This window comes from Haliotis rufescens, unplaced genomic scaffold, assembly GCF_023055435.1.
Source record: "Haliotis rufescens isolate VD_foot unplaced genomic scaffold, xgHalRufe1.0.p SCAF_8, whole genome shotgun sequence".
Lineage (NCBI taxonomy): Eukaryota > Metazoa > Mollusca > Gastropoda > Lepetellida > Haliotidae > Haliotis > Haliotis rufescens.
In genome coordinates this window covers 30,537,428-30,560,749 of record NW_025964372.1, presented here as the reverse complement: position 1 = coordinate 30,560,749, position 23,322 = coordinate 30,537,428, and the positions used below count along the sequence as shown (strand labels likewise).

Sequence of the window (23,322 nt, the reverse complement as noted above, 5' to 3'; positions counted from 1 at the left end):
TTGCATAGGACCCGTGATGATCCGGGGAAGGATAGGTCTTCAGCAACCCATACTTGTCGTAAGAGGCGACTAACGGGATCGGGTGGTCAGGCTCGCAGACTTGGTTGAAGCATGTCATCGATCCCAATTACGTGGATCGATGCTCACGATATTAATTTGCGTAGATCGATGCGCATGTCAATCACTGAATTGTCTGGTCCAGACAAGATTATTTACAGACCGTCGTCATATAGCTGGAATATTGCTTAGAAATAAACAAACAAACGAAAACACAAAAGCATGAACGCTCAAATGTAAATGAAGTATTCTTCAGAACATAGTATCTTTCTTATTTGATTCCTGCTGTGTTTAGTATTTGATGCCGAGGTCGGGTTGAGTGAGTATTGTTTTACGCCGCTTTGAGCAATATTCCAGCAATCTCACGACGGGGGACACCAGAAATGGGCTTCACACACTGTACCCATGTCGGGATTCGAACCCGGGTCTTCAGCATGACGAGCGAACGCTTTATCCACTAGGCTACCCGACTGCCATAATTCCTACTCTGACTGCACCCCGAATAGATGGGAAACAGTGTGGTCGCTTCTGGTTTCATTGTTGACTTTAAGGGTAGCTTTGCTGGATACACTGAAAACAGTGTTAGCACCAGATCACCAGCAAGTCACCAGCAGCCTGGATACGGCAAACTACAGCGTTAAAGATCACACTTCACCAAGTCAAAACGTAGAAGTGATCATTATTTGATTTTCCTTCACGAACTTGCTACATGCACCTATGTTACAGGTTTTCCTTAAATATGTTACTTCCAATCACAGATATTACCTGTTTTGTTTGGTCCGTCTACTGGCCGCAACTTCGGGGAGATATGGACGACTGTTGTCGCTCCTTGGTTAATGGCTGGCGTTGTCGCTGGAGCTTCTGAAAACATTAGAATAGCGCCAAGGCAGTGTTGCTCAACAGCTGCATTCCAGAACCAAAGTGCGTGAAGTATTTAAGTGTGACAGTGTTATGTAATCATACAAACCAGTGATTGATATTATTGATTTCAAACCAACCATCAAATCTAATACTCGGTATCTCATGCAAAAGAGGTGGGACACCCAAGTAGGAAGCAATAAACTACACGAATTGAAACCAACAATCGGTCATACCTACCTTGGTTGTCAGTCAAGACATGACGAGGTCGTTTTACGATAGTGTCGTATTGGCCACAGTCGGTTTACACACGAATATCTGCTTAAGACAGATGAGGACGAACCTCCTAAGTGTATCCCTTTTGATGAAAGGTTCACCGTCAAGCATATATTGTTTGACTGTGTGGACTTTGCAATCGCAAGGGATTCACATTATCAAAGTGGAAATCTAAAAGATCTCTTTTCCCGTGTCAGCGGGCATCTCATCATAAATTACTTGAAAGAAATTGGTCTGTATAATAAATTTTAAATATGTATGTGAATAATTAAATGCATGTTTTTAAATTTGGTGTGATGCTATTAGCAACTGACATTATTAAAGGCTCTGTCCATCAATTTTCATCAATTATTTTTAAATATGACATTGCATAAATAACTAAATTGTGTATATATTAGCTTGGTCTCGTCGCTATATGGCTGAAATAATGCCGATGCGACGTTAAATTTTTAACTCACTCACTCACTCACGCACTCACTATTATGAACAACTTCAGGGTAATCAACAAAGTCACCGAACCTTACCCCGTGAAGATTCGGGGGTAGAATAGGTCTTCAGCAACCCATGGTTGCCGTAAAAGGTGACTATGCTTGTCGTAAAAGGCGACTAACGGGATCGGGTGGCCAGGCTCGCTGACTTGGTTGATACATGTCATCGATCCCAATTGCGTGGATCGATGCTCATGATATTAATCACTGGATTGTCTGGTCCAGACTCGATTATTTACAGACCGCCGTCATATAGCTGGAATATTGCTGAGTGCGGCGTTAAACAACAAACTAACCAACTAACGAACCTTACCACCCTATCCATTTAGTCGCGCCTCATAAGCATAGGTGACCCGTGGTGATCTGGGTTGAATGGGTCTTCAGCAACAGCGACCATGCTAGTCGTAAGAGGCGACTCACAGGATCTGGACGTGTTCAAGTTCGGTGACTTGGTTGATGCATCTCATCGTAATCTCATGTCTATTGCAATGAAAATACGGCATCGTATGCCCATTGCGTGGATCGATGCACATTTCAATCACTGGATTGTCCGGTCCAGACTCGATTATTTACAGACCGCGGTCATTGCGGCGTTAAACAACAAAAAAACAACCAACAAACAAACTTGCCCTTTACAATACCAGTACATCCAGATTTTGACCTTAATCAAGATAACTTCTGAAGATCTTACAAGTACCAAATGCCAGGATTGTGCCAGTAAAAGTGCGACAGTAACTGGTTTGGTTTGGTTTGTTGTTTTACGCCGCACTCGGCAATATTCCAGCTATATGACGGCGTTCTGTAAATAATCGAGTCTGGACCAGACAATCTAATGATTTACATCATAACCATCGATCCACGCAATTCGGGTCGATGATATGCATGAACCAGCGAGCCTGACCTCCCGATCCCGTTAGTCGCCTTTTACGACACGCATGCGACAGTAACTGCTATTTGCGATACTGCCATGATAATACCGACCTTTAGTAGACATGATACAACATGAGGGACCTACCAAAATAAATCAACAGTCAGAAGCATAGTTTTTAAAGAATATTCTGAGACACTGCGTGATCATAGCATCAGTTTGTGACGGACATTATTACTTTGAAAATGATGATTCATTCAAGATAAACTGGCAAGAACGTATTGATAATTTAACAAGTTTTGAAAGTGTTTGGTGTTTGTTTTGGAACAAAATGTATCCAACAAAGGGGTTGTGGGTGGTTGACCTACCGTTTCCCTCATGGATCGGTCCGATGCAACGCATTGTCCGGCGACACACCACTGCAAAAACGTAAAGCGAGAGTGAGTATTACGATTAATTCGGTCCCTACTTCAAGATGTATAAGTTGGTTCTCTGAAGGATTTGTTTGGTTGGTTGGTTTGTTGTTTGCCGCACTCGGCAATATTCCAGCTTTATGAAGGCGGTCTGTAAATAATCGAGTCTGGACCAGACAATCCAGTGATTAATATCATGAGGATAGATCCACGCATTTGGGATCAATGACATGCATCAACCAAGTCAGCGAGCCTGACCCACGATCCCGTCCCTTTTACGACAAGCATAGTCGCCAAGGCTACCCGACCGCCCCCCTATGATTACAGTTACAATGTTAAATGTTTAATATGTTTCAATAAAATATTCCAGCTATATGATGGCGGTGTGTAAATAATCGAGTCTGCACCAGACAATCCAGCGACTGACATCCGACCGCCCCCGTACCCCAGAGAAATAAAGTGACTTTACAACTAAGATATACCTTTTTGTTTCCACATGACGTTCCATCAACAGCGTTGAGCAATGATTGTGAGAACAGCTTAGTATCATCATGGCAGTACATTCTGTTGCATATTAAGCTCAATACACTTTCCCCCTGCAACAAATATCATTGGTTGAGAAGAACATGTGGGTTGGCTGGTTGATTTGTTGTTTAACGCAGCACTCAGCAATATTTCAGCTATATGACGACGGTCTGTAAATAATCGAGTCTGGACCCGACAATCCAGTGATTAATATCATGAACATCGATCCGAATGAAATCTGCCCTACGTGGAAGACGCTTCCAGGATGACGAGGACATAAAGGTTGCCACAGGCGCGGTTAATGGGCCAATCTGCGGATTTTTTAATAAAAGTGGTATTAAAGCTTGAAGGACAAATGGAATAAGTGTATTGAGGTGAATGGATATTATATTGAAAAATAAAAGTGCAAAAGATATTCTGCGACTTGGTCTATGTTGAAGTTGCAAAACTTATTGAACGCCCCTCGTATATACCTGTAAGTGAGTCAAAACATATGAGTAAAATGAAAGTTTTGAATTTATTCAATACACATGTGATCACCGCTGTTATGAACGCCAGAGAATAAGCAGCCTCGAGTATCTGCCAAAACGAATTCTACTTGGCGTGAAAGTAAAATTAGAGGTGAAAATTATAATTATGTGAATGGATCACTGAAAAATCAGTGATGACACCTGGGCCTACTTGCACAAAGCGATCTTAGCGCTAAGATGATTGTAACTCCCATACTTTAACATAGGCTTACAATAGTCTTAGCGCTAAGATTACTTTGTGCAATGGGCCCAGGTGTTTGCGAAAACACGTTTTATGATTCTGTATGGTATACAGAAGTGTTTAATTAATTAAGAGTACCTGTGCTCAAGACTAAACAACCCATAGCTTTATTGTGCTTACTGTGAGAAAGTATGACTTTTCCCCAAAGGCCATTTTACATTGAGTGTCTGGGTCATACAGCTGGCCTGGCATCTCCCCGCTGATGTCTGGCACTGACGACGGCTGTAGTTTCTCCAGGAGACACTTTTTAGATTCAGCAGACCTGTGTTTATAATAAATATAAGATGTTTGGTCACTGATGTTGCAAGGTGAGAAACCTGGTTTTGTTTGTTGTTTAACGCCGCACCCGGCAATATTCCAGCTATATAACGGGAGTCTGCAAATAATGGAGTCCGGACCAGACAATCCAGTGATTGATATCATGAGTATCGATCCACGCAATTGGGATCGATGGCATGCATCAACCAAATCAGCGAGCCTGACCATCCGATCCCGTTAGTCGCCTTTTACCGCAAGCATGGGTTGCTGATGACCTATTCTACCTCGGATCTTCACGGGTTATGACATCATGAGCATCGATCCATGCATTTGGGATACGATGACTTGCATCAACCAAGTCAGCAAAACTGACCACCCGATTCTCTTAAGTCTTCTCTGACAAGGTTGGTGAATGAAATAGGTAACAAATACACTAAAAAGGAACTAACTCCATGAAATAGGTAACAAATACACTAAAATGGAACTGACTCCATGAAATAGGTAACAAATACACTAAAATGGAACTGACTCCATGAAATAGGTAACAAATACACTAAAAAGGAACTAACTCCATGAAATAGGTAACAAATACACTAAAATGGAACTGACTCCATGAAATAGGTAACAAATACACTAAAAAGGAACTAACTCCATGAAATAGGTAACAAATACACTAAAAAGGAACTAACTCCATGAAATAGGTAACAAATACACTAAAATGGAACTAACTCCATGAAATAGGTAACAAATACACTAAAATGGAACTGACTCCATGAAATAGGTAACAAATACACTAGAAAGGAACTAACTCCATGAAATAGGTAACAAATACACTAAAAAGGAACTGACTCCATGAAATAGGTAACAAATACACTAAAATGGAACTGACTCCATGAAATAGGTAACAAATACACTAAAATGGAACTGACTCCATGAAATAGGTAACAAATACACTAAAATGGAACTGACTCCATGAAATAGGTAACAAATACACTAAAATGGAACTGACTCCATGAAATAGGTAACAAATACACTAAAATGGAACTGACTCCATGAAATAGGTAACAAATACACTAAAATGGAACTAACTCCATGAAATAGGTAACAAATACACTAAAAAGGAACTGACTCCATGAAATAGGTAACAAATACACTAAAATGGAACTGACTCCATGAAATAGGTAACAAATACACTAAAATGGAACTGACTCCATGAAATAGGTAACAAATACACTAAAATGGAACTGACTCCATGAAATAGGTAACAAATACACTAAAATGGAACTGACTCCATGAAATAGGTAACAAATACACTAAAATGGAACTAACTCCATGAAATAGGTAACAAATACACTAAAAAGGAACTGACTCCATGAAATAGGTAACAAATACACTAAAATGGAACTGACTCCATGAAATAGGTAACAAATACACTAAAATGGAACTGACTCCATGAAATAGGTAACAAATAAACTAAAATGGAACTGACTCCATGAAATAGGTAACAAATACACTAAAATGGAACTGACTCCATGAAATAGGTATCAAATACACTAAAATGGAACTGACTCCATGAAATAGGTAACAAATACACTAAAAAGGAACTACTCCATGAAATAGGTAACAAATACACTAAAATGGAACTGACTCCATGAAATAGGTAACAAATACACTAAAATGGAACTGACTAAAATCACCTAAGGTTGTTTCAGCTGCAAATGTTTGTTTGTTGTTTCACGCCGCACTCAGCAATATTCCAGCTATAATATGACGGCGGTCTGTAACAAAATCGAATCTGGACCAGACAATCCAGTGACTGACATGCGCATCGATCCAAGCAAATAGGATACGACGATATGCATCAACCAAGTCACCAAGCCTGACCACCCGATCCCGTTAGTACCCGCATTTACAACAAGCATGGGTTGCTGACGACCTATTCTACCCCGGATCTTCCTGGTTCAGCTCCAAATGAAATTCCTCGGTATCAAGGGGCGGTCGGGTAACCTAGTGGTCAAAGCGTTCCCTCGTCGCGCTGAAGACCCGGGTTTGATTCCCGACATGGATACAATGTGTGAAGGCCATTTCTGTTGTCCCCCGCCGTGAAATCGCTGAAACATTGCCAAAAGCGGCGTAAAACCATACTCACTCACACCTCGCTATCAAATACTCAACATCCGCAAATCAGAAAACATATCACATGTGTCTCCTAACTAGAACATATGCTGGACATACCCAGTATTTAGAAGATTATCAACATGGTTCTTGAAGTATGTGGCTGAACATGTAGAGAACACAAACTCGTCGTTGTTAAATAGAGGGTGGTGCTCATCATAGCCGCTGTTCATGATGAAGTTGTCACCGTCGAATGTGAAGCAGAAGTTGCCTTCGCCATCATGATGTGCTCCCATACTGAAACATGGTCAGAACAATACTAAAAAACGTCCTTTGTCTGTGGATACCTTCATAAGAAACTTATAAACATTTTCAGTTTAACAACTCCCCTTCAGAATGGGGGAAAAAATGTGCTTTATGCACTAAAACTTAAAAACTGAAAGTTACAAACATGCCATACAAAACAGGCAGTTGTTTCATAAAAGAGGCTGAACATCCTCACGAATGGCCATTCCCATGGACGTGACCTTCAATCCAATGCACGTGACCTTCAATGAAGGTGATCCGGGGTAGAATAGGTCTTCAGTAACCCATGCTTGCCGTAAAAGGCGAATATGCTTGTCGTAAAAGGCGACTAACGGGATCGGGTGGTCAGGCTCGCTGACTTGGTTGATGCATGTCATCGATCTCAATTGAGTGGATCGATGCTCATGATATCAATCACTGGATTGTCTGGTCCAGACTCGATTTTTTACAGAACTCCGTCATATATCTGGAATATTGCTGCGTGCGGCGTTAAACTACAAACCAACCAACCAACCAATCTATCCACTACACCAGGGAGGCGGTCTTTGACCATGATAAACGACTTTATATTACATGTATTCATGGCTTATATTAAATACTATACCCCATGACGTATTAAACAGACTATGTTTCAGTGACAACTAGATCATGTGTGAGGTAAACGCTGCCTTGAATCCCTAGTAGTTCTTTTATTTCATGTGTAAGGAATTACCAAAGTGGCACCGGCCGTTAGGGCTTGGACGGGTAACTCGGGTACCCGGGTCGGGTGGTTAGTGAGTAGGACCCGGGTACCCACAGGACTACCCGGACCCGTGGATAGTCACGTGATATATTGTTTGATGACAAAAATTATCTAGGACTCTATGGTTACACTTCAAGTCACTAATGTTCGCATTTCGTTCTGACTATGCATCCATTCAGTGTATGAATGCACCCATTCCTTCTGACTTTTCATATGGTTGAATAAAGATATAACTAAATTCAACTTCAGTGTATGAGTGACCAGATTGTATACTACTAATAATACATGTACATATATCTAAATACGTTTGGCCAGGGCTATCCTAAAAATGTTCCCATTCGGACATTTTCAGAAAATCTCCTGAGACCTACAGTGGGTACCCGGGTTGGATCGGGTAATAGGGGGTGGGTACCCGGGGAAGTTAATTTGGACTCGTCCCAGCCCTACCGGTCGTAGGCGTTTACAAGCTTGGAACCTCGAAAACTAGAAACCAACACGCACGGGTTTGGAGCTGAAGTCCAACGGTCATAATCTGGGCGAATGTTGAGTTTACCCACAGCGATTGTGCCACAAGCCTTTACACAGTGAAGTCAGGCCTCATCTGAATTAGGACTATGTCCTGTCCAGTAAAGCGATCGTAGCGCTCCAGCTCTTGCAAATCCACACAACTGCTCACAACTACATTTCCTTTTCTGGGTTACTACCCGAGAAGATCCGGAGTAGAATAGGTCTTCAGCAACCCATGCTTGCCGTAAAAGGCGACTAACGGGATCGGGTGGTCAGGCTCGTTGACTTGGTTGAAGCATGTCATCGATCCCAATTGCGTGAGACCCGTGAAGATCCGGGCTAGAATAGGTTTTCAGCAACCCATGCTTGTCGTAAAAGGCGACTAGCGCGATCGGTCGGACAGGTTCGTTGCATAGGAACTCGTTATTGGTCAGTAAATAAAAATATATACCCCCTATATGTAAGTAGAGACTTGCATATAGGGGGTATATATATTTATTTATTGACCAATAACGAGTTCCTGTGGCTCGTTGACTTGGTTGAAGCATGTCATCGATCCCAATTGCGTGAGACCCGTGAAGATCCGGGCAAGAATAGGTTTTCAGCAACCCATGCTTGTCGTAAAAGGCGACTAACGGGATCGGGTGGTCAGGCTCGTTGACTTGGTTGAAGCATGTCATCGATCCCAATTGCGTGAGACCCGTGAAGATCCGGGCTAGAATAGGTTTTCAGCAACCCATGCTTGTCGTAAAAGGCGACTAGCGCGATCGGTCGGACAGGTTCGTTGCATAGGAACTCGTTATTGGTCAGTAAATAAAAATATATACCCCCTATATGTAAGTAGAGACTTGCATATAGGGGGTATATATATTTATTTATTGACCAATAACGAGTTCCTGTGGCTCGTTGACTTGGTTGAAGCATGTCATCGATCCCAATTGCGTGAGACCCGTGAAGATCCGGGCTAGAATAGGTTTTCAGCAACCCATGCTTGTCGTAAAAGGCGACTAACGGGATCGGGTGGCCAGGCTCGCTGACAAACCAACCAACCTTTTCTTGGTGACAGTTCCGGAAGTGTGCCGCGTTGACGGCACGTTGGCGGAAAGAACGCGATTCGTTGACGGAATTCGCAACACAAGTGTCGCACAAATGGCACTTGGCACACCCACACACATACAACCTTTAATGTACAATGTAAGTAGCAACTCACCTGTGCCCCACTTCATGGGCGGCCACCAGCATGTCGTCAATCATACGATCACGATACTCCACGATGGATACACTGCTTGATATGTTCTTACAAATGGAGCCGAATCCGTCCGCCCGTCCTGGAATAAGTGTGAAAAGTTGAAACAACTTTTTTAAACACTTTCGATGTATAGATATTCACTTCAGCCTGGCAAATTGTAACTCTATTTAACGAGCATTAAATCGTTCAGAGTCTTTCCTCTGCTGCAAGCTGACACACCGTGATATAACTGAATTACTGTTGAAAGCGGCGTTAACCCAACACCTTACAGGGGGCACGGGTGGCCCAGTCGTCTAAGGCGCCGCGATTCGCTGTGCAGAGTTGCGTCCCTTGGGCACGCCAGAAACCTAGGATTGTGGGTTCGAATCCCGGTTCGGCCCGATTATGTTTCAAGGTTTGTCAGCACCATACCCGTGCTCCTGGGTTTCACCGAAGTGGTAAACGCCTGAGGCCTGCATCACTTCGGGCTTTCCTCCCACATTAAGCTGACACGCCGCGATATAACTGGAATACTGTTAAAAGCGGCGTTAAACCCAACTCATTCACTCACTCTTACCAAGCAGGGCGCTCCCAATATCAGCACTGTATAGGTTGTTTCTGAAGTAAACAAAAGATAATTTTATCCTGGACATAGGTTGTTGGTTGGTTTGTTGTTTAACGCCGAACTCGTTATCGGCAATCCGCAGTTGTACTGACTACCTATGTCCAGGACCCGTGAAGATTCCGGGGTAGAATAGGTCTTCAGTAACCCTTGCTTGCCGTAAAAGGTGACTATGCTTGCCGTCAAAGGCGACTAACGGGATCGGGTGGTCAGGCTCGCTGACTTGGTTGATGTATGTCATCGATCCAAATTTCGTGGATCGACGATCATGATATCAATCACTGGATTGTCTGGTCCAGATTCGATTATTTACAGACCGCCGTCATATAGCTGGAATATTGCTGCGTGCGGCGTAAAACAACAAGCACGGGTTGCTGGGGACCTATAATTTAGCTCGAACTCCCCACAGTTTATGCCGAGTTTCAGTCACACCACTCCATATTAATTACCCGTGAAGATCCGGGGTAGAATAGGTCTTCAGCAACCCATGCTTGCCATAAAAGGCGACTATGCTTGTCGTAAAAGGCGACTAACGGGATCGGGTGGTCAGGCTCGCTGACTTGGTTGATGCAGGTAATCGATCCCAATTGGGTGGATCGATGCTCATGATATCAATCACTGGATTGTCTGGTCCAGACCCGATTGTTTTACAGACCGCCGTCATATAGCTGTAATATTGCTGAGTGCGGCGTAAAACAACAAACCAACCAACCAACCAACCAAATTAATTAGATGTGGACGGAATGTTAGAAGTGACATGTCATTTATGCAAGCGTAGTCTTCTGATAAAGAAGCTTTAACAATGTACCAGTACCCAGTAAAGGTTAAGACGTGGTCACTCGGGGGAAACCCAGCATCAGACGAGATCCAATTCTGAGCGCTTTCAAGTACCAGTACCCAGTAAAGGTTAAGACGTGGTCACTCGGGGGAAACCCAGCATCAGACGAGATCCAATTCTGAGCGCTTTCAAGTAGACGATTGCCATCGATGCCTTTCTCCAAATATGTGTATTCCTGGTCAAGGATCTGGACCCGGGTGAACCACTCCCCTGGCGTGACGTCCTTGAAAGAAAAATATAAATATTGCAACTATCAAAACAAACACAAGAGAAAACACGGATGTAATATTCATAGCCTCGTGTCGCAAGACTGTAAAAACATGGTTTAATTGTTATGAAACAGATGATGTGATATTCCAGTAGCAGCTGATCCTGGCAATTACGGAATGTGACTCTGTATCCCTGAACAGATTTTTTAAGGAGTGTTATGTCTCTTGTGGCAATATTTGGCCTGCCTCTAGAATGACATTTCGTGTAGAGATGATAGATCACTGGAAGGAGCTTATGCACACTCGATGACCCCTGACGTCACAGGACATTGTTTCCCCGGTGTGACTTGCAACAAAATACTACAAATTACGTCATAGGGTATTGTCACGTGTTTGAAAAGTTTGTACAAGCGCTGTGGAGAATTTTGAATATTTGTTTACTGAATATAGCCTGCGGCGGCGCATTTTATAGCAAGCGCTAGTTTCGAAAGCACTTTTATTGTTTATATATTTTTATTTCGTTTTTCTCGTAATTCAAGTAGCTAAAAGGGTTATAAATGGGAACTAATGTACATATATTATTTTTTCGGTGCATTAATTTTCATTATTATGCACTAGAATGTAGTTTATTAGGGATATTATATTGGCGCTGAACACATCCAAATGTCGCTAGTGTTAGGCTAGGTTACCCCCGAACTCTTTCCTTAAAGCTTAGCCCTTGAATCCCCTTTTCGATCATTAGGGTTAGGTAAGCGTTTAGTGGCTATTAGATTACCCGAATTCTGTCCTTAGCCCTTGGAAATCAACTTCTCGTGATGACGATCTCTGCCGTAGGTCACATGTCTCAAGACAATTAAGCAGCCAGTTTTTTGTGAGAATCCGTCGGACTTGAACCCGTGACCTTCGGATTGTTAGCCTGACAGCTAACCGACTGAGCTACGTCCACACTGTTAAACTTAGTGCAAATTTACCTGGCCATGCTTATGACGTTACGGAACTGAACAAAAAGGGTCGAATAGGTGACGGACACTTAAGAAGGTTAAGGGTAGGCATGGTGTCTCGCGACTTTAGTCTGGACTATTGCAGGGGATACAAAAAGGTGGATCTTCACCCTTCAATAAAAATGAATGTGTATAATAACTATGGCCAATGCTGCACCGCTGTAATACAACATTGAATGTGATATTGACTGATATCGAACGCAGCGAATAGCTGCAAGATTACTGATGCGGCGTTAAGCAAACATTACTCACTCACTCACTCACTCGATATGGTTTTGGCCAGAGACCATTACCAGAGGACCATGGCACGCCTCGGGGAGGAATGTATTTACGTTCCAACCTTGCACTAACTTGTGGCGTTCAAGATTATCGCACTTATATAGATACGTGCGTGTATGTGGGTGTGGCTGCTTGTCCTCGTCCGGAATAACGCCGCTTTCATGGTGCTAGCTCACTGAATACCAATAAGAAACAACAAGTACCATCTTTAACGTCTTTCGGTATGACGCGGCCGGGGATCGAACCTGACCTTCCCCTCTCCCGGCAAACGCACTACCTTCAGACCACAGAGGCGGTTCTAATATGAGACATAGGAGCGAGTGAATTTTGGTTTTATTGGAATGGAACATCTTCCCGAGGCAAGTGAGTTAACTGCCTATAAAAGTCCAGTTTCCACCCTTGCCGAACTAGGCTGGTATTATGGAGTTACAATTTGGCTGGACTAACGAGTCTATGCATAGTCCAATCAAAATGGCGCACTGAAATCGAAATCCGGTTCTTAAAGTGTCATGCAGATTTCGGTCGATGGCAGGATGTGCAAAAATATGTGCACCGCTAACTCGTTGTCAACAGATATTTTCTAAATCTTTTCATGCTTTTAATCAAGGTGCTCACGTGATTTGATGCACTTCGCGGTGTAAGACTCGTTTTATCACAATATTGATCTTGATTATCAATCAGATCGTTTTGACTGGGCGCCACCGTTTTGTTTGAAGCAAATCCAAGTGATACGAGAGGTTGAATCTGATTGGTCAATAGGAGAGGTATAGAAAGGACATAACTCATAATAGCCACTGGTGGCGCTACGATCGAGCCCCGGAATTCCAGCCTAGTTCGGCAAGGGTGGAAACTGGACTTTTATAGTCAGTTAACTCTCTTGCCTCGGGAAGATGGGAATGGAATGGAATGTCCTGACTTTGTCTGAACGTAGTCGTATACCTTCGTAACAGAGTCTTACGGATCGGGATAGGTCCAGAGAGGTCGGCAAGGCTCTCCCGACAGTTTTGTATAACATTCGGGAACTCAGCCGATTTTGTCTAGTCGGATTACTATGTCGTGACAGATTCTGCATACAATGTATCGGATCACAATCGTAAGAATGTCCTGGACGGTGTCCTGCGGATCGGGACGCTGTCGTGATGAACGGGTATGAATTGTTCATTGCCATTTCTTGAGTCCAGATTGTGAGTGAGTGATTTATATATTATATAGTATATTTCCTTGTAAAATGTAACATAAAACATCTTAATAAAATTGTTTTACCTCAATGTAGTACCCAACCAGTCGTATGTGGTACCTTTCTGAGGCTGATTTGAATCGCAAGTTGATCTGTAACAATGACAAGAGAAACGAAATCTTATCATACAATATAAGACGTTTACGTTTAACTCCATTGGGGTAAAAGACATTCATGTGAATGGATCACTGAAAATGTGTAATGGCACATGGGCCCCGTTCAACAAAGCGATCTTAGCACTAAGGTGATCGTAAGTCCCATACCCTAACATAGGTTTACGATCATCGTAGCGCTAAGATCGCTTTGTGGAACGGGGCCCAGGTGTTAGCGAAACGTAATCTTGTGTAGAAAAGCAAAATTATGACAATTGTATCGAATGATTTTGTTGTTGAATGATAAGCGTTAGGATAATTGTCATCATTGCTGGTTGGTTGGTTTGTTGTTTTACGCCGCACACAGCAATATTCCAGTTATATGACGGCGGTCTGTAAATAATCGAGTCCGGACCAGACAATCCAGTGATTGATATCATGGGCATCGATCCACGCAATTGGTTTGGTTTGTTGTTTAACGCCGCACTCAACAATATTCCAGTTATATGACGGCGGTCTGTAAATAATCGAGTCTGGACAAGACAATCCAGTGATTAATATCATGAGCATCGATCCTCGCAATTGGGATCGATGACATACATCAACCAAGTCAGCGAGCCTGACCACCCGATCCCGTAAGTCGCCTTTTACGAAAAGCATAGTCGCCTTTTACGGCCAGCATGGGGTGCTGAAGACCTATTCTACCCCGGAATCTTCACGGGTTCCACACAATTGTGATCGATGACATGCATCAACCAAGTCAGCGAGCCTGACCACCCGATCCCGTTAGTCGCTTTTTACAACAAGCATAGTCAACTTTTACGGCAAGCATGGGATACTGAAGACCTATTCTACCCCGGAATCTTCACAGGTCCCACGCATTTGGGATCGATGACATGCTTCAACCAAGTCAGCGAGACTGACCACCCGATCCCGTTAGTCGCCTTTTACAACAAGCATAGTCACCTTTTACGGGCAAGCATTGGTTGCTGAAGACCTATTCTGCCCTGGATCTTCACGGGTCCGTCATCATTGTAATTAATGTGGATCTTCCCGAAGCAAGGGAGTTAATAACTGATTTCTTGGTTGGTCGTAGCGCCACCGGTACGAGATATTTTCCCAAAATGTCCCTCTTATTGAGAGTTATACTGGTACGATGCACACCTTGATTCCTGTAGATATTAGTTCTTCTATCAGACAGGACAATTCGTGTTGAAATAGCTTCATGAAAACTTTGTTCTTTCACATTGCAACGATTGAAGCACCAACTCTTATGGAAGAGGTTTTGCGTAATGCTTGTATTCTACAATAATGAATAATGTTTGTTTTTTATTTTTGTGTGGTAAACTTTATATTTATTAAGCTCAAAGCGCTAACATTAGTTCCCCTGTCAGTGAATCAGTCCATGTTTTCATTGCCAGTTCCCTATGGGAGTATAGAACCCAAGCTGTCTGTGAGTCGGTTAACAGCCATACTACATATGATCCTACCGGGTACCCATTCACTGCTGGGTGAACAGAGGCACATCTGGAACAAAGTCACTTGCCCAAGTCCTATATTCGCTTTGGGGCAGGACCGTGGCCCTGGAAACTCGCAAGAGTCACATCTGGAACAAAGTCACTAAGTCCTGTGTGCGCTTTGGGGCAGAACCGAGGGCCCTGGAAACTAGCAAGAGTCACATCTGGAACAAAGTCACTAAGTCCTATATGCGCTTTGGGGCAGGATCGAAGGCCTAGAAACTTACAGGGGTCAAGCTGCCAAACGCGGTCACCCATCCAACTTTTATCTGCGGCCGACGTTGCTAAACTGCACCCGATTTGTGACCTGTGCGCTGTGCACAGGACCACGTATGGTAAAGTATTACCATCATAAATGTTCTTACAGAGAACACACTCTCTCAAAAATAATCAAACTTACCGCATTCACAATCAGCGCAAAATGACGGCGAATTTTTTGCTTCGTGTCAATGGCTTGAAGACTGACATGGACTTTGGATCGCTGGAGCCACCTGCAAATGTATATCATCAACTATGAGTGAGTGAGTGAGTTTCACGCCGCTTTTAGCAATATTCCAGCAATATCATGGCGAGCCTGACCATTCGATCCCGTTAGTTGCCTTTTACGACAAGCATAGTCACATTTTACGGCAAGCATAGTCATGGATAACAACTTTTGGTTTATTGCATATAAGCACTCAGGCTTGATAATGGCGTAAGAAGCTACATCAAAACGTCGCTAAATGCCATAAACCGGAAGTTGTATGTTTTCTTAATGAACTTAACTGTTTACCTTTGATATACTGCATGATCTATCAGTGTTATGACGTCAATGTACACAGGCTGAGCCTGGCGTTTCCTGCGATCAGCAGCAGTATCCTCCAGCAAACCCTCATCCTGGAGGTATTCACTTTCATCCTGATCGGAGTCTAACCCTTCACCTGCATTGAACAAAGGTTTGTATTCGAATATCAGGCTCGGTGACTTGGTTGATTGCGTGTCTCGTAATCTTTATTTGTTTGTTTGTTGTTTAACGCCGAGCTCAGCAATATTCCAGCTATATGACGGCGGTCTGGACCAGACAATCCAGTGATTGACATCATGAGCATCGATCCACGCAATTGGAATACGATGACATGCATCGACCAAGTCAGCGAGCCAGACCACCCGATCCCGTTAGGCGCTTTTTACGACAAGCATAGTCGCCTTTTTACGGCAAGCATGGGTTGCTGAAGACCTAATCTACCCCGGATCTTCACGGCTCTGTCTCGTAATCAGTCTTGTTTATATACGTCTTTACTCATTCCATCAACCTATATTTACACTTTTATACGAATATTTACAGGCAACTGTGTTATAGCAGGAATGTTGCTGACTACAGATTGAGATACGAAGAAAGAAAACAATTCAACAGACAGTTATACTTGTGACAGATTTGATTACGATGTTATGATTAAGAAGACACCTACCTCTAAATCCTATTATGTTTATATCCGGTGACACAACAGCTGGTGTTAGTTCATATGCATCTCCAGATTGAGCTCCTCCTGAACTTCGCTTGGATCTAGTCACCGGTTCCACATTATACAGCTTCCCATTGAGCGACAGGAAGCCAGTCTGGCACAGAGATGTTATGTTTCAGTGAGAGATGTTAATCAGTACGGTTTTACGCCTGTAGCAATATTCCACGACGGGGGACTATAGAAATGGACTTTCACAGTGTATCAATGTTTCAAAGAATGCTTGTTTGTTTGTTGTTTAACGCCAAACTCAGCAATATTATATTATTGCTGAGTGCGGAGTTAAACAACAAACCAACCAACCAAGCAATCCTGTGACGAGCGTGGTATCATGTTCGAAAACAATCATGACCTTCAACGTCATGGGAGAACCTGGTGCCCAGGGAATAGAGGAGAACCTCTAAGAAAGTGGATAATATAGAATATGCAAACCATGATCATATTGTGAGACCAGTAGAGACACATAAACCCAATGAAACTGATAAAGAGAGGGAAGTAAAAGGACCACAGTCTGTAGAATACATGTGGGATCAAACGCTAAAAAATTGCAGGGAAGAAATCTGGAAGAAGAAAGAAGAGTGAGAGATGGATTGAGAGGGAATTGAAGAAGTGCTGGAAAGCTACTTTCCTTGAAAGACTTGTTCGTGCTACACCTTATATCAGTTACTTTGGAAATGGGCCATTCTTGAAACCTATTCTGGAAAAAGTGAAGACTCTGGATCAAGATACTGAACTGGATGAAATGGATCGTAAAATCACTCAGTGGATGAAACTAGTGGTCAAAGATATCCTCTCGTGTGGACTTGTCACTGGCTGATAATTTAGAACTGATCAACCAATCTGATGATGAACAAGATAATGTTGATGATGATAATGATGATGACTATGTTGAATAATCTTTAAACTCTTGTACATAATAACACTATTCTGTAATTATGTGACTCTACATATACTCAACAACAAACCAATATTTTAGTGTATTTTTCAAACAAGTAAAGTTTGGTTTTCAATATTGTAGGACATGTTTGGAATCAAGGCACAAAAACGAAAGTGCTACAGAAAAGCATGCATTCCATGCAAAAGTTGACTTTTATGCAAGCCCCATGCATGTCACTACCCAAGAATGGGTATAAAAACATGTTCGTTAACGGGATTCCATACGCATTGTTTAGCATCGTGCTGACAACAACCACTCAGAAAAACAACAAAATTACGCAATTATACAACATTACAAAATGCCACGAATGGAAACTGGATTCGAACAACAAACCTACGAAATCGATTCCAGCAGCAACAGTGACTGCAAGAAGCATCTCTGGCCTTCGACGAATATCTTCACAAACCGTACGTCGTCGCCTCAGATGTGGAGGGATTGTCGCCAGAAGACCCGCAAGACGTCCCATTTCGACAGGAAACCACCGTCAAGCACGTCTACCGTGGTGCAGACAGCGTCTGCGCTGGACGTCCATGCAGTGGGGACGAGTTCTATTCACTGAGTCTCGTTTTCACCTCAGCGATGGACGGATTCGAGTGTACCGACGTCGAGGTGAACGTTACGTCAATCGTTGTGTCATGGAAGAAGATCGGTTCGGGGGCGGCAGCGTTATGGTATGGGGTCGGATTACAGCAAATGGTAGATAGTGGTAGGGGACATCTCAATGGACAGCGCTACTGCGACGAGATCATCGGCCGTGTTGTTCTACCGTTTTTGCGTCGTCGTGGCCCAGGCACTACCTTTCAACATGACAACGCCCGACCTCATATTGCTCGACTTGTTCAGGATTCTCTTCAACAAAATAACGTGAATGTCATCCCCTGGCCGGCTCGCTCCCCTGATCTCTCACCATTCGAGCACATGTGGGATGAGATGGATCGGCGCTTTCGACGTCAACCACGTGTTCCACAGACATTCCAGGAACTTCGAAACATGCTCCAGTAGATATCCCACAGGCCTTTGTGCGACGCCTGGTCCATTCCATGAGACGAAGATGTGTGGATACACACGCTATTGATTTGTAAATTGACATTTTGGCATGTTCATGTTTTTTTATGAAATCCCGCATTTTCTGAAGTCATTATGGCAAATCTAACCATTTGAACACTTACAGGAGTCTTTTATCTGTTGCAAACCGAAATTGTTTCAGATTTGGTAAAAAACATAACTTTGCATTAAATCTTATTCAATGTCACAGTTTATGTAATACACACATGTATACAGAACATACTAGTTGATTCTTCTTTTTATGAGTGGATAGCATGCAGTCTTTCAGTATTTGATACTCCTTGAATTTTATCTGTAGTATGCCAGTTTAAACACAATTTTACGTAAGCGAATCATTCAGTATCGTTACTCTGTTGGTCTTATCACATCACAAAATTATCTGTGAGCAATTGTGTGCTCTCCTTTTGATATTGCAAACAATTTTAGTTGAAGTTCCATAAAATCATCACAAACGCAATGGATCTTTCTTTTAGTTTAGACAGACAGACAGACAGACAGTTTATTCAGTAAGAAGGCCATAGGCCCATAATACAGACAATGTTTGATTGCATGAACTACGCATGCCAAGGAAGTAGTCGATTTAAGTTTCTCTTAGCCGTTGGACTTTATATAGATATAAACATGTGTTATATACAACATCAAAGTTTTCTGATGAAATAATTTCAGTAAAAGATGTTACAGTTTGAAACTTGATATACTGTTTAAGATACATATTTCTTAGGGCTGAATAACGCTCACATACAAGTAAAACATGAAATTCATCTTCAATAAAAGGTATACCATTTTCTATACAATATTTACATAAGCGTTCAGTGTATGGGACATTTGTGTATCTCCCCAAGTCAATTGCAAGTTTAAACTTGCTACATCTGAAACGAGTCATACATATTCTCAGATGTACTGGTATGGGGAGTGTAAGATATTTTTCTACATTCAAGAGGGATTTAAAATGTTTATAATAAAAGGTATCAGATATACTATTGATAGAACTACACCATGATTGTTGAAGGTTATCAAATAATCTTTGCTTAAAAAGATGAATAAATACCTTCACATTGCCAACATCTTGTGTTAACCATACATATCCAAAACCTAATTTAAACAAAATATTCTTAATGTGAGTAGCCCATGTGGTGCGACCAGAATGGTCCAGTGATTTGAGCATTAAATAACATTGGCGAGGCAGTCTGCGCTCGTCCAAACGCAGTAGCCTGCACCAATACTTGATGGCCCTTGTGGTATACACAAGTTGGAGAGGGGCTCTTCCGCACTCTCCTAAAACCATTGCATTGTTTGTTGTTTTACCTGTATTTAGAAACCATTTACACATTTTGTTCTGTACATCTTCAATAATTTTACAATATGAGATGCCCCATATTTCTGCGCCGTAACAGACAATAGGCACAATCATAGCATCAAATATCTTAAATAAATCTTGACAGGGTATATTACCAACTTTCTTTTGATATCTATATAATGTCATAATGGCCTTGTTACTCTGTGCAGCAAGAGTATTTAGTGCCTTAGTCCAAACAAGTTTGGGCGTGAACACAATACCCAAATATCTATAAAACGACACGGTTTCAATATATACACTATTAAATTTCCATTTTTCATAATGTCTAAGGGGTCCACCATTTCTGAATACCATAACTTTGGTTTTCTTCAAGTTTACCTTCATGCCTGTGGTATTGCAAAAATGTTCCAAGGCATTGATCTTCTTTTGTAAATTTAAAGGTGTATCAGCAATAGATGACACGTCATCAGCAAACATAAGTGCATATATTGCTGGGCAGTCTTTAGTAATAAAGACAGTTTGTCCTCCATAATTTTCCATAAAATTTACAAGTTTATTTATGAATATTAAAAACATCTGAGGGCTGAGGATGCATCCTTGACGGGTACCTATATTACACTTAAAGTATTTGGATAACCCAGTAGGTGTTCTAACACAGGCACACAGTTTATTGTACATTGATGTAATAATAGACAGAAACTTTCCGCAGACACCAATATCAGCCAAACTCTGTAACAACATATTGTGATCAACATTATCAAAAGCTTTTGAGAAATCTACAAATAAGCAGTAGAACCTTCCTTTCTTTTTACATGCATACTTTTGGATAATGGCCTGTAGTGAAAATATATGATCTGTCGTGGAATAGTTGGGTCTAAATCCAGCTTGAGATTCGTCAATGATATTGTTATCATCACACCACCTCTGTAGTCTAGCATTAAGAATAGATGTAAATACTTTGCATATGGTATCAATGAGTGAGATACCTCTATAATTGTTGGCATCATTCATATCACCAGACTTGAACAGAGGACAGATGATACTTTTCCCCCACACATCTGGAAAGTTACCACTCTCAAAGATTTTGTTAAATGTAATAACTAAAATTGGTGTAATTTGTTTCTCTGAAGACTTTAAAAATTCAGCAGCAATACCATCAGGCCCAGGGGATTTATTATTCCCAAGCTGTTTTATTTGACTTGATATTTCTTCTGCTAGAATAGGAATGTTAATTGTTAGATCATTATTGTCAGGGATATGGTACATACTGCTATCAAGTGCAAGATCCTGCCTAAAAAGAAGAGACATAAAATGGTTAGTCCATTGCTCAGTATTAATTGATTGAGTGACTGCATTAAATGGTTTACTATCCTTGAGCAGTTTCCAGAACAACTTTGGGTTGTCTCTTGCAGCTATCAGTTTTTCTCTCTGTGCTTCAAGAAATGAGTTTTTCTTTCTACTAAAAGCATTTTTAAACATTGATCTTAAGTGTCTAAAAAGTGAAAAATCTTCCCCATGATCTCTGTGAGCTCTCAGGGCTTTGTATTTGTCATGTTTAATTAATTCAAGTTCATCATCCCACCAGGGAGGCTGCTGATTTCTCCTGAAGTTATAATTTAAACCATATACTTTTTTGGTGTGTTCTGCAGCTTCTTGATAATAACTGACTAAACAAGATACTGCTGTATTACAATTATTATTAGCTAGTTGTAAGATATAATCATAATGCTCTACTAATATACCCTCAAGCTTGTGCAAGAAGGTTTCTTTAGCACCTTCATTCCACACATATTTCTCCCAACTGCCTCCACCTTCCTTTTCCAGATTACAGTTGGAGTTACTCCTTGTATTACCTGGGGCTGGGGGTTGACTATATTTACCAGATGAGGTACCCTGAATATTGAGTGAGCAATATAAGGGGAAGTGATTGGAGTGATCCTGTGTACCAACCCCAAAGTTAGAGAAATATGGAAAGAGAGAAGAGGAGGCAATCATGTAATCCACAGCACTTGATCCATTATGAGTGAAACATGTGAATTCACCATTTGTATCATTAAACAATCTCCCATTCAATGTGTGAATACCAAAGGTCCTACACAATTCAACAAGTCTTTTGCCAAAATTATTATGTGTCACTGAGTCTCTGTTTTTTCTTGGCATATCAAATGTATCAGAGGGATAATCATCAACATCTCTCTGAATAAAGTCAATATTGTCATCCGGGATATAGTCAAGGAAGTCCTTTGTCCTTGCATTAAGATCACCAGCAAGAAATATATGCTTGTGTGGGTGTTCCCCAACAATAATGTTCAAGTAGTTTTCAAGATGAGTAAATCCATCACTATCTATATTCTCATTAACTGGTGAATTTTCGGGTGAGATATAAGTAAATATCAAAACACAGTCAGAGTCCCATGATAAACTTGATGTTTTGAATAAAAGTACAACAGTATTTTCAAAATTATCATAAAGCCTACATAACAGTCCACTATCTAGCCAATGAGAGCGTATCAAAACAGTGATACCACCACTATATCGCCCGAACGTGTGTGTCTTGGGACGGACACAGTTTAGCGCACGAAAACCGGACAAGAAGTCCGAGAATTCATCGGACCGTCTCACAAATGACTCACAAAACGCGATCAAGTCAAAATGTTCACAAAGACTTTTTACCTGAGATGTCGAGTTTTCATATTTTCGCAGTCCTTCTATATTCCACGAGAGAATATCAAATGTTGGGCCGTGGCCGTCACATCACTTACCAAAATTGTCAACATTGGGAGTTAACTCCCCTGAAGGAGGTGTGTCTCGGTTTGTGTTGCTTCCGGGTCCAAACAAATCACTCCATGAACGATCGCGAAAAGAGGGCCTTGCATCACGATGCGTACCCCCACCTGTAGACACCTTCTTCACACACTTGTCTTGTCGGTCGTACATATATACCTGCCCTTCCACAATAAGCTTGTTAACACGTATCTTAGGTCGTTTCCCGCTGTCTCTGGCTTCTTGAAAGTAGGTAGACAGTGCGCGTCTATCCTCTCGTATTTTCTGTGGGAAATCCTCTGTTACACGTGATCGGTGATTTCTATCTTGTTGTTCCCGTCCTCTCTTGAAAATATCACTCTTGTCTTTTGTCAGTAGGAATTTAGCTATGATAGGAGAATCACTTTTGCCAGGGTTGTGGCGGTGAGCACGAATAATAACAATATCATTTGCCTTCTCCATGTGTAACTCGTCGCGCAGAAACTCTCTCACGTTTGACTCGGACTGATCCCATGTTTCGCCCCTCTCTCCAGATATTCCATGAAATATTAAGT

At 41.8% G+C, this 23,322-nt stretch overlaps 1 protein-coding gene across 7 annotated transcripts in view; it reads right to left on the bottom strand.

Annotated features, from left to right (window-relative positions):
- Nucleotides 1–23,322, bottom strand: part of LOC124145540 (metalloprotease mig-17-like) — a 65,300-nt gene that overhangs the window by 3,418 nt on the left and 38,560 nt on the right. For 4 of the 7 annotated variants that reach the window (XM_048389902.1, XM_048389907.1, XM_048389904.1 and 1 more), the window contains 11 exons: nt 16,656–16,803; nt 15,980–16,127; nt 15,608–15,698; nt 13,625–13,690; nt 10,932–11,095; nt 9,990–10,030; nt 9,395–9,512; nt 6,750–6,926; nt 4,377–4,518; nt 3,443–3,556; nt 1,859–2,966 (listed from right to left, as the gene is read on the bottom strand). In XM_048389902.1, coding sequence (XP_048245859.1) covers nt 2,805–2,966; nt 3,443–3,556; nt 4,377–4,518; nt 6,750–6,926; nt 9,395–9,512; nt 9,990–10,030; nt 10,932–11,095; nt 13,625–13,690; nt 15,608–15,698; nt 15,980–16,127; nt 16,656–16,803 — 1,371 coding nt within the window. In that variant the 3' untranslated portion in view covers nt 1,859–2,804. Of the gene's footprint in view, nt 1–822; nt 919–1,858; nt 2,967–3,442; nt 3,557–4,376; nt 4,519–6,749; nt 6,927–9,394; nt 9,513–9,989; nt 10,031–10,848; nt 10,885–10,931; nt 11,096–13,624; nt 13,691–15,607; nt 15,699–15,979; nt 16,128–16,655; nt 16,804–23,322 lie in introns of those variants that run through there. The other 3 variants (XM_048389906.1, XM_048389903.1, XM_048389910.1) reach the window with 3 other exon arrangements.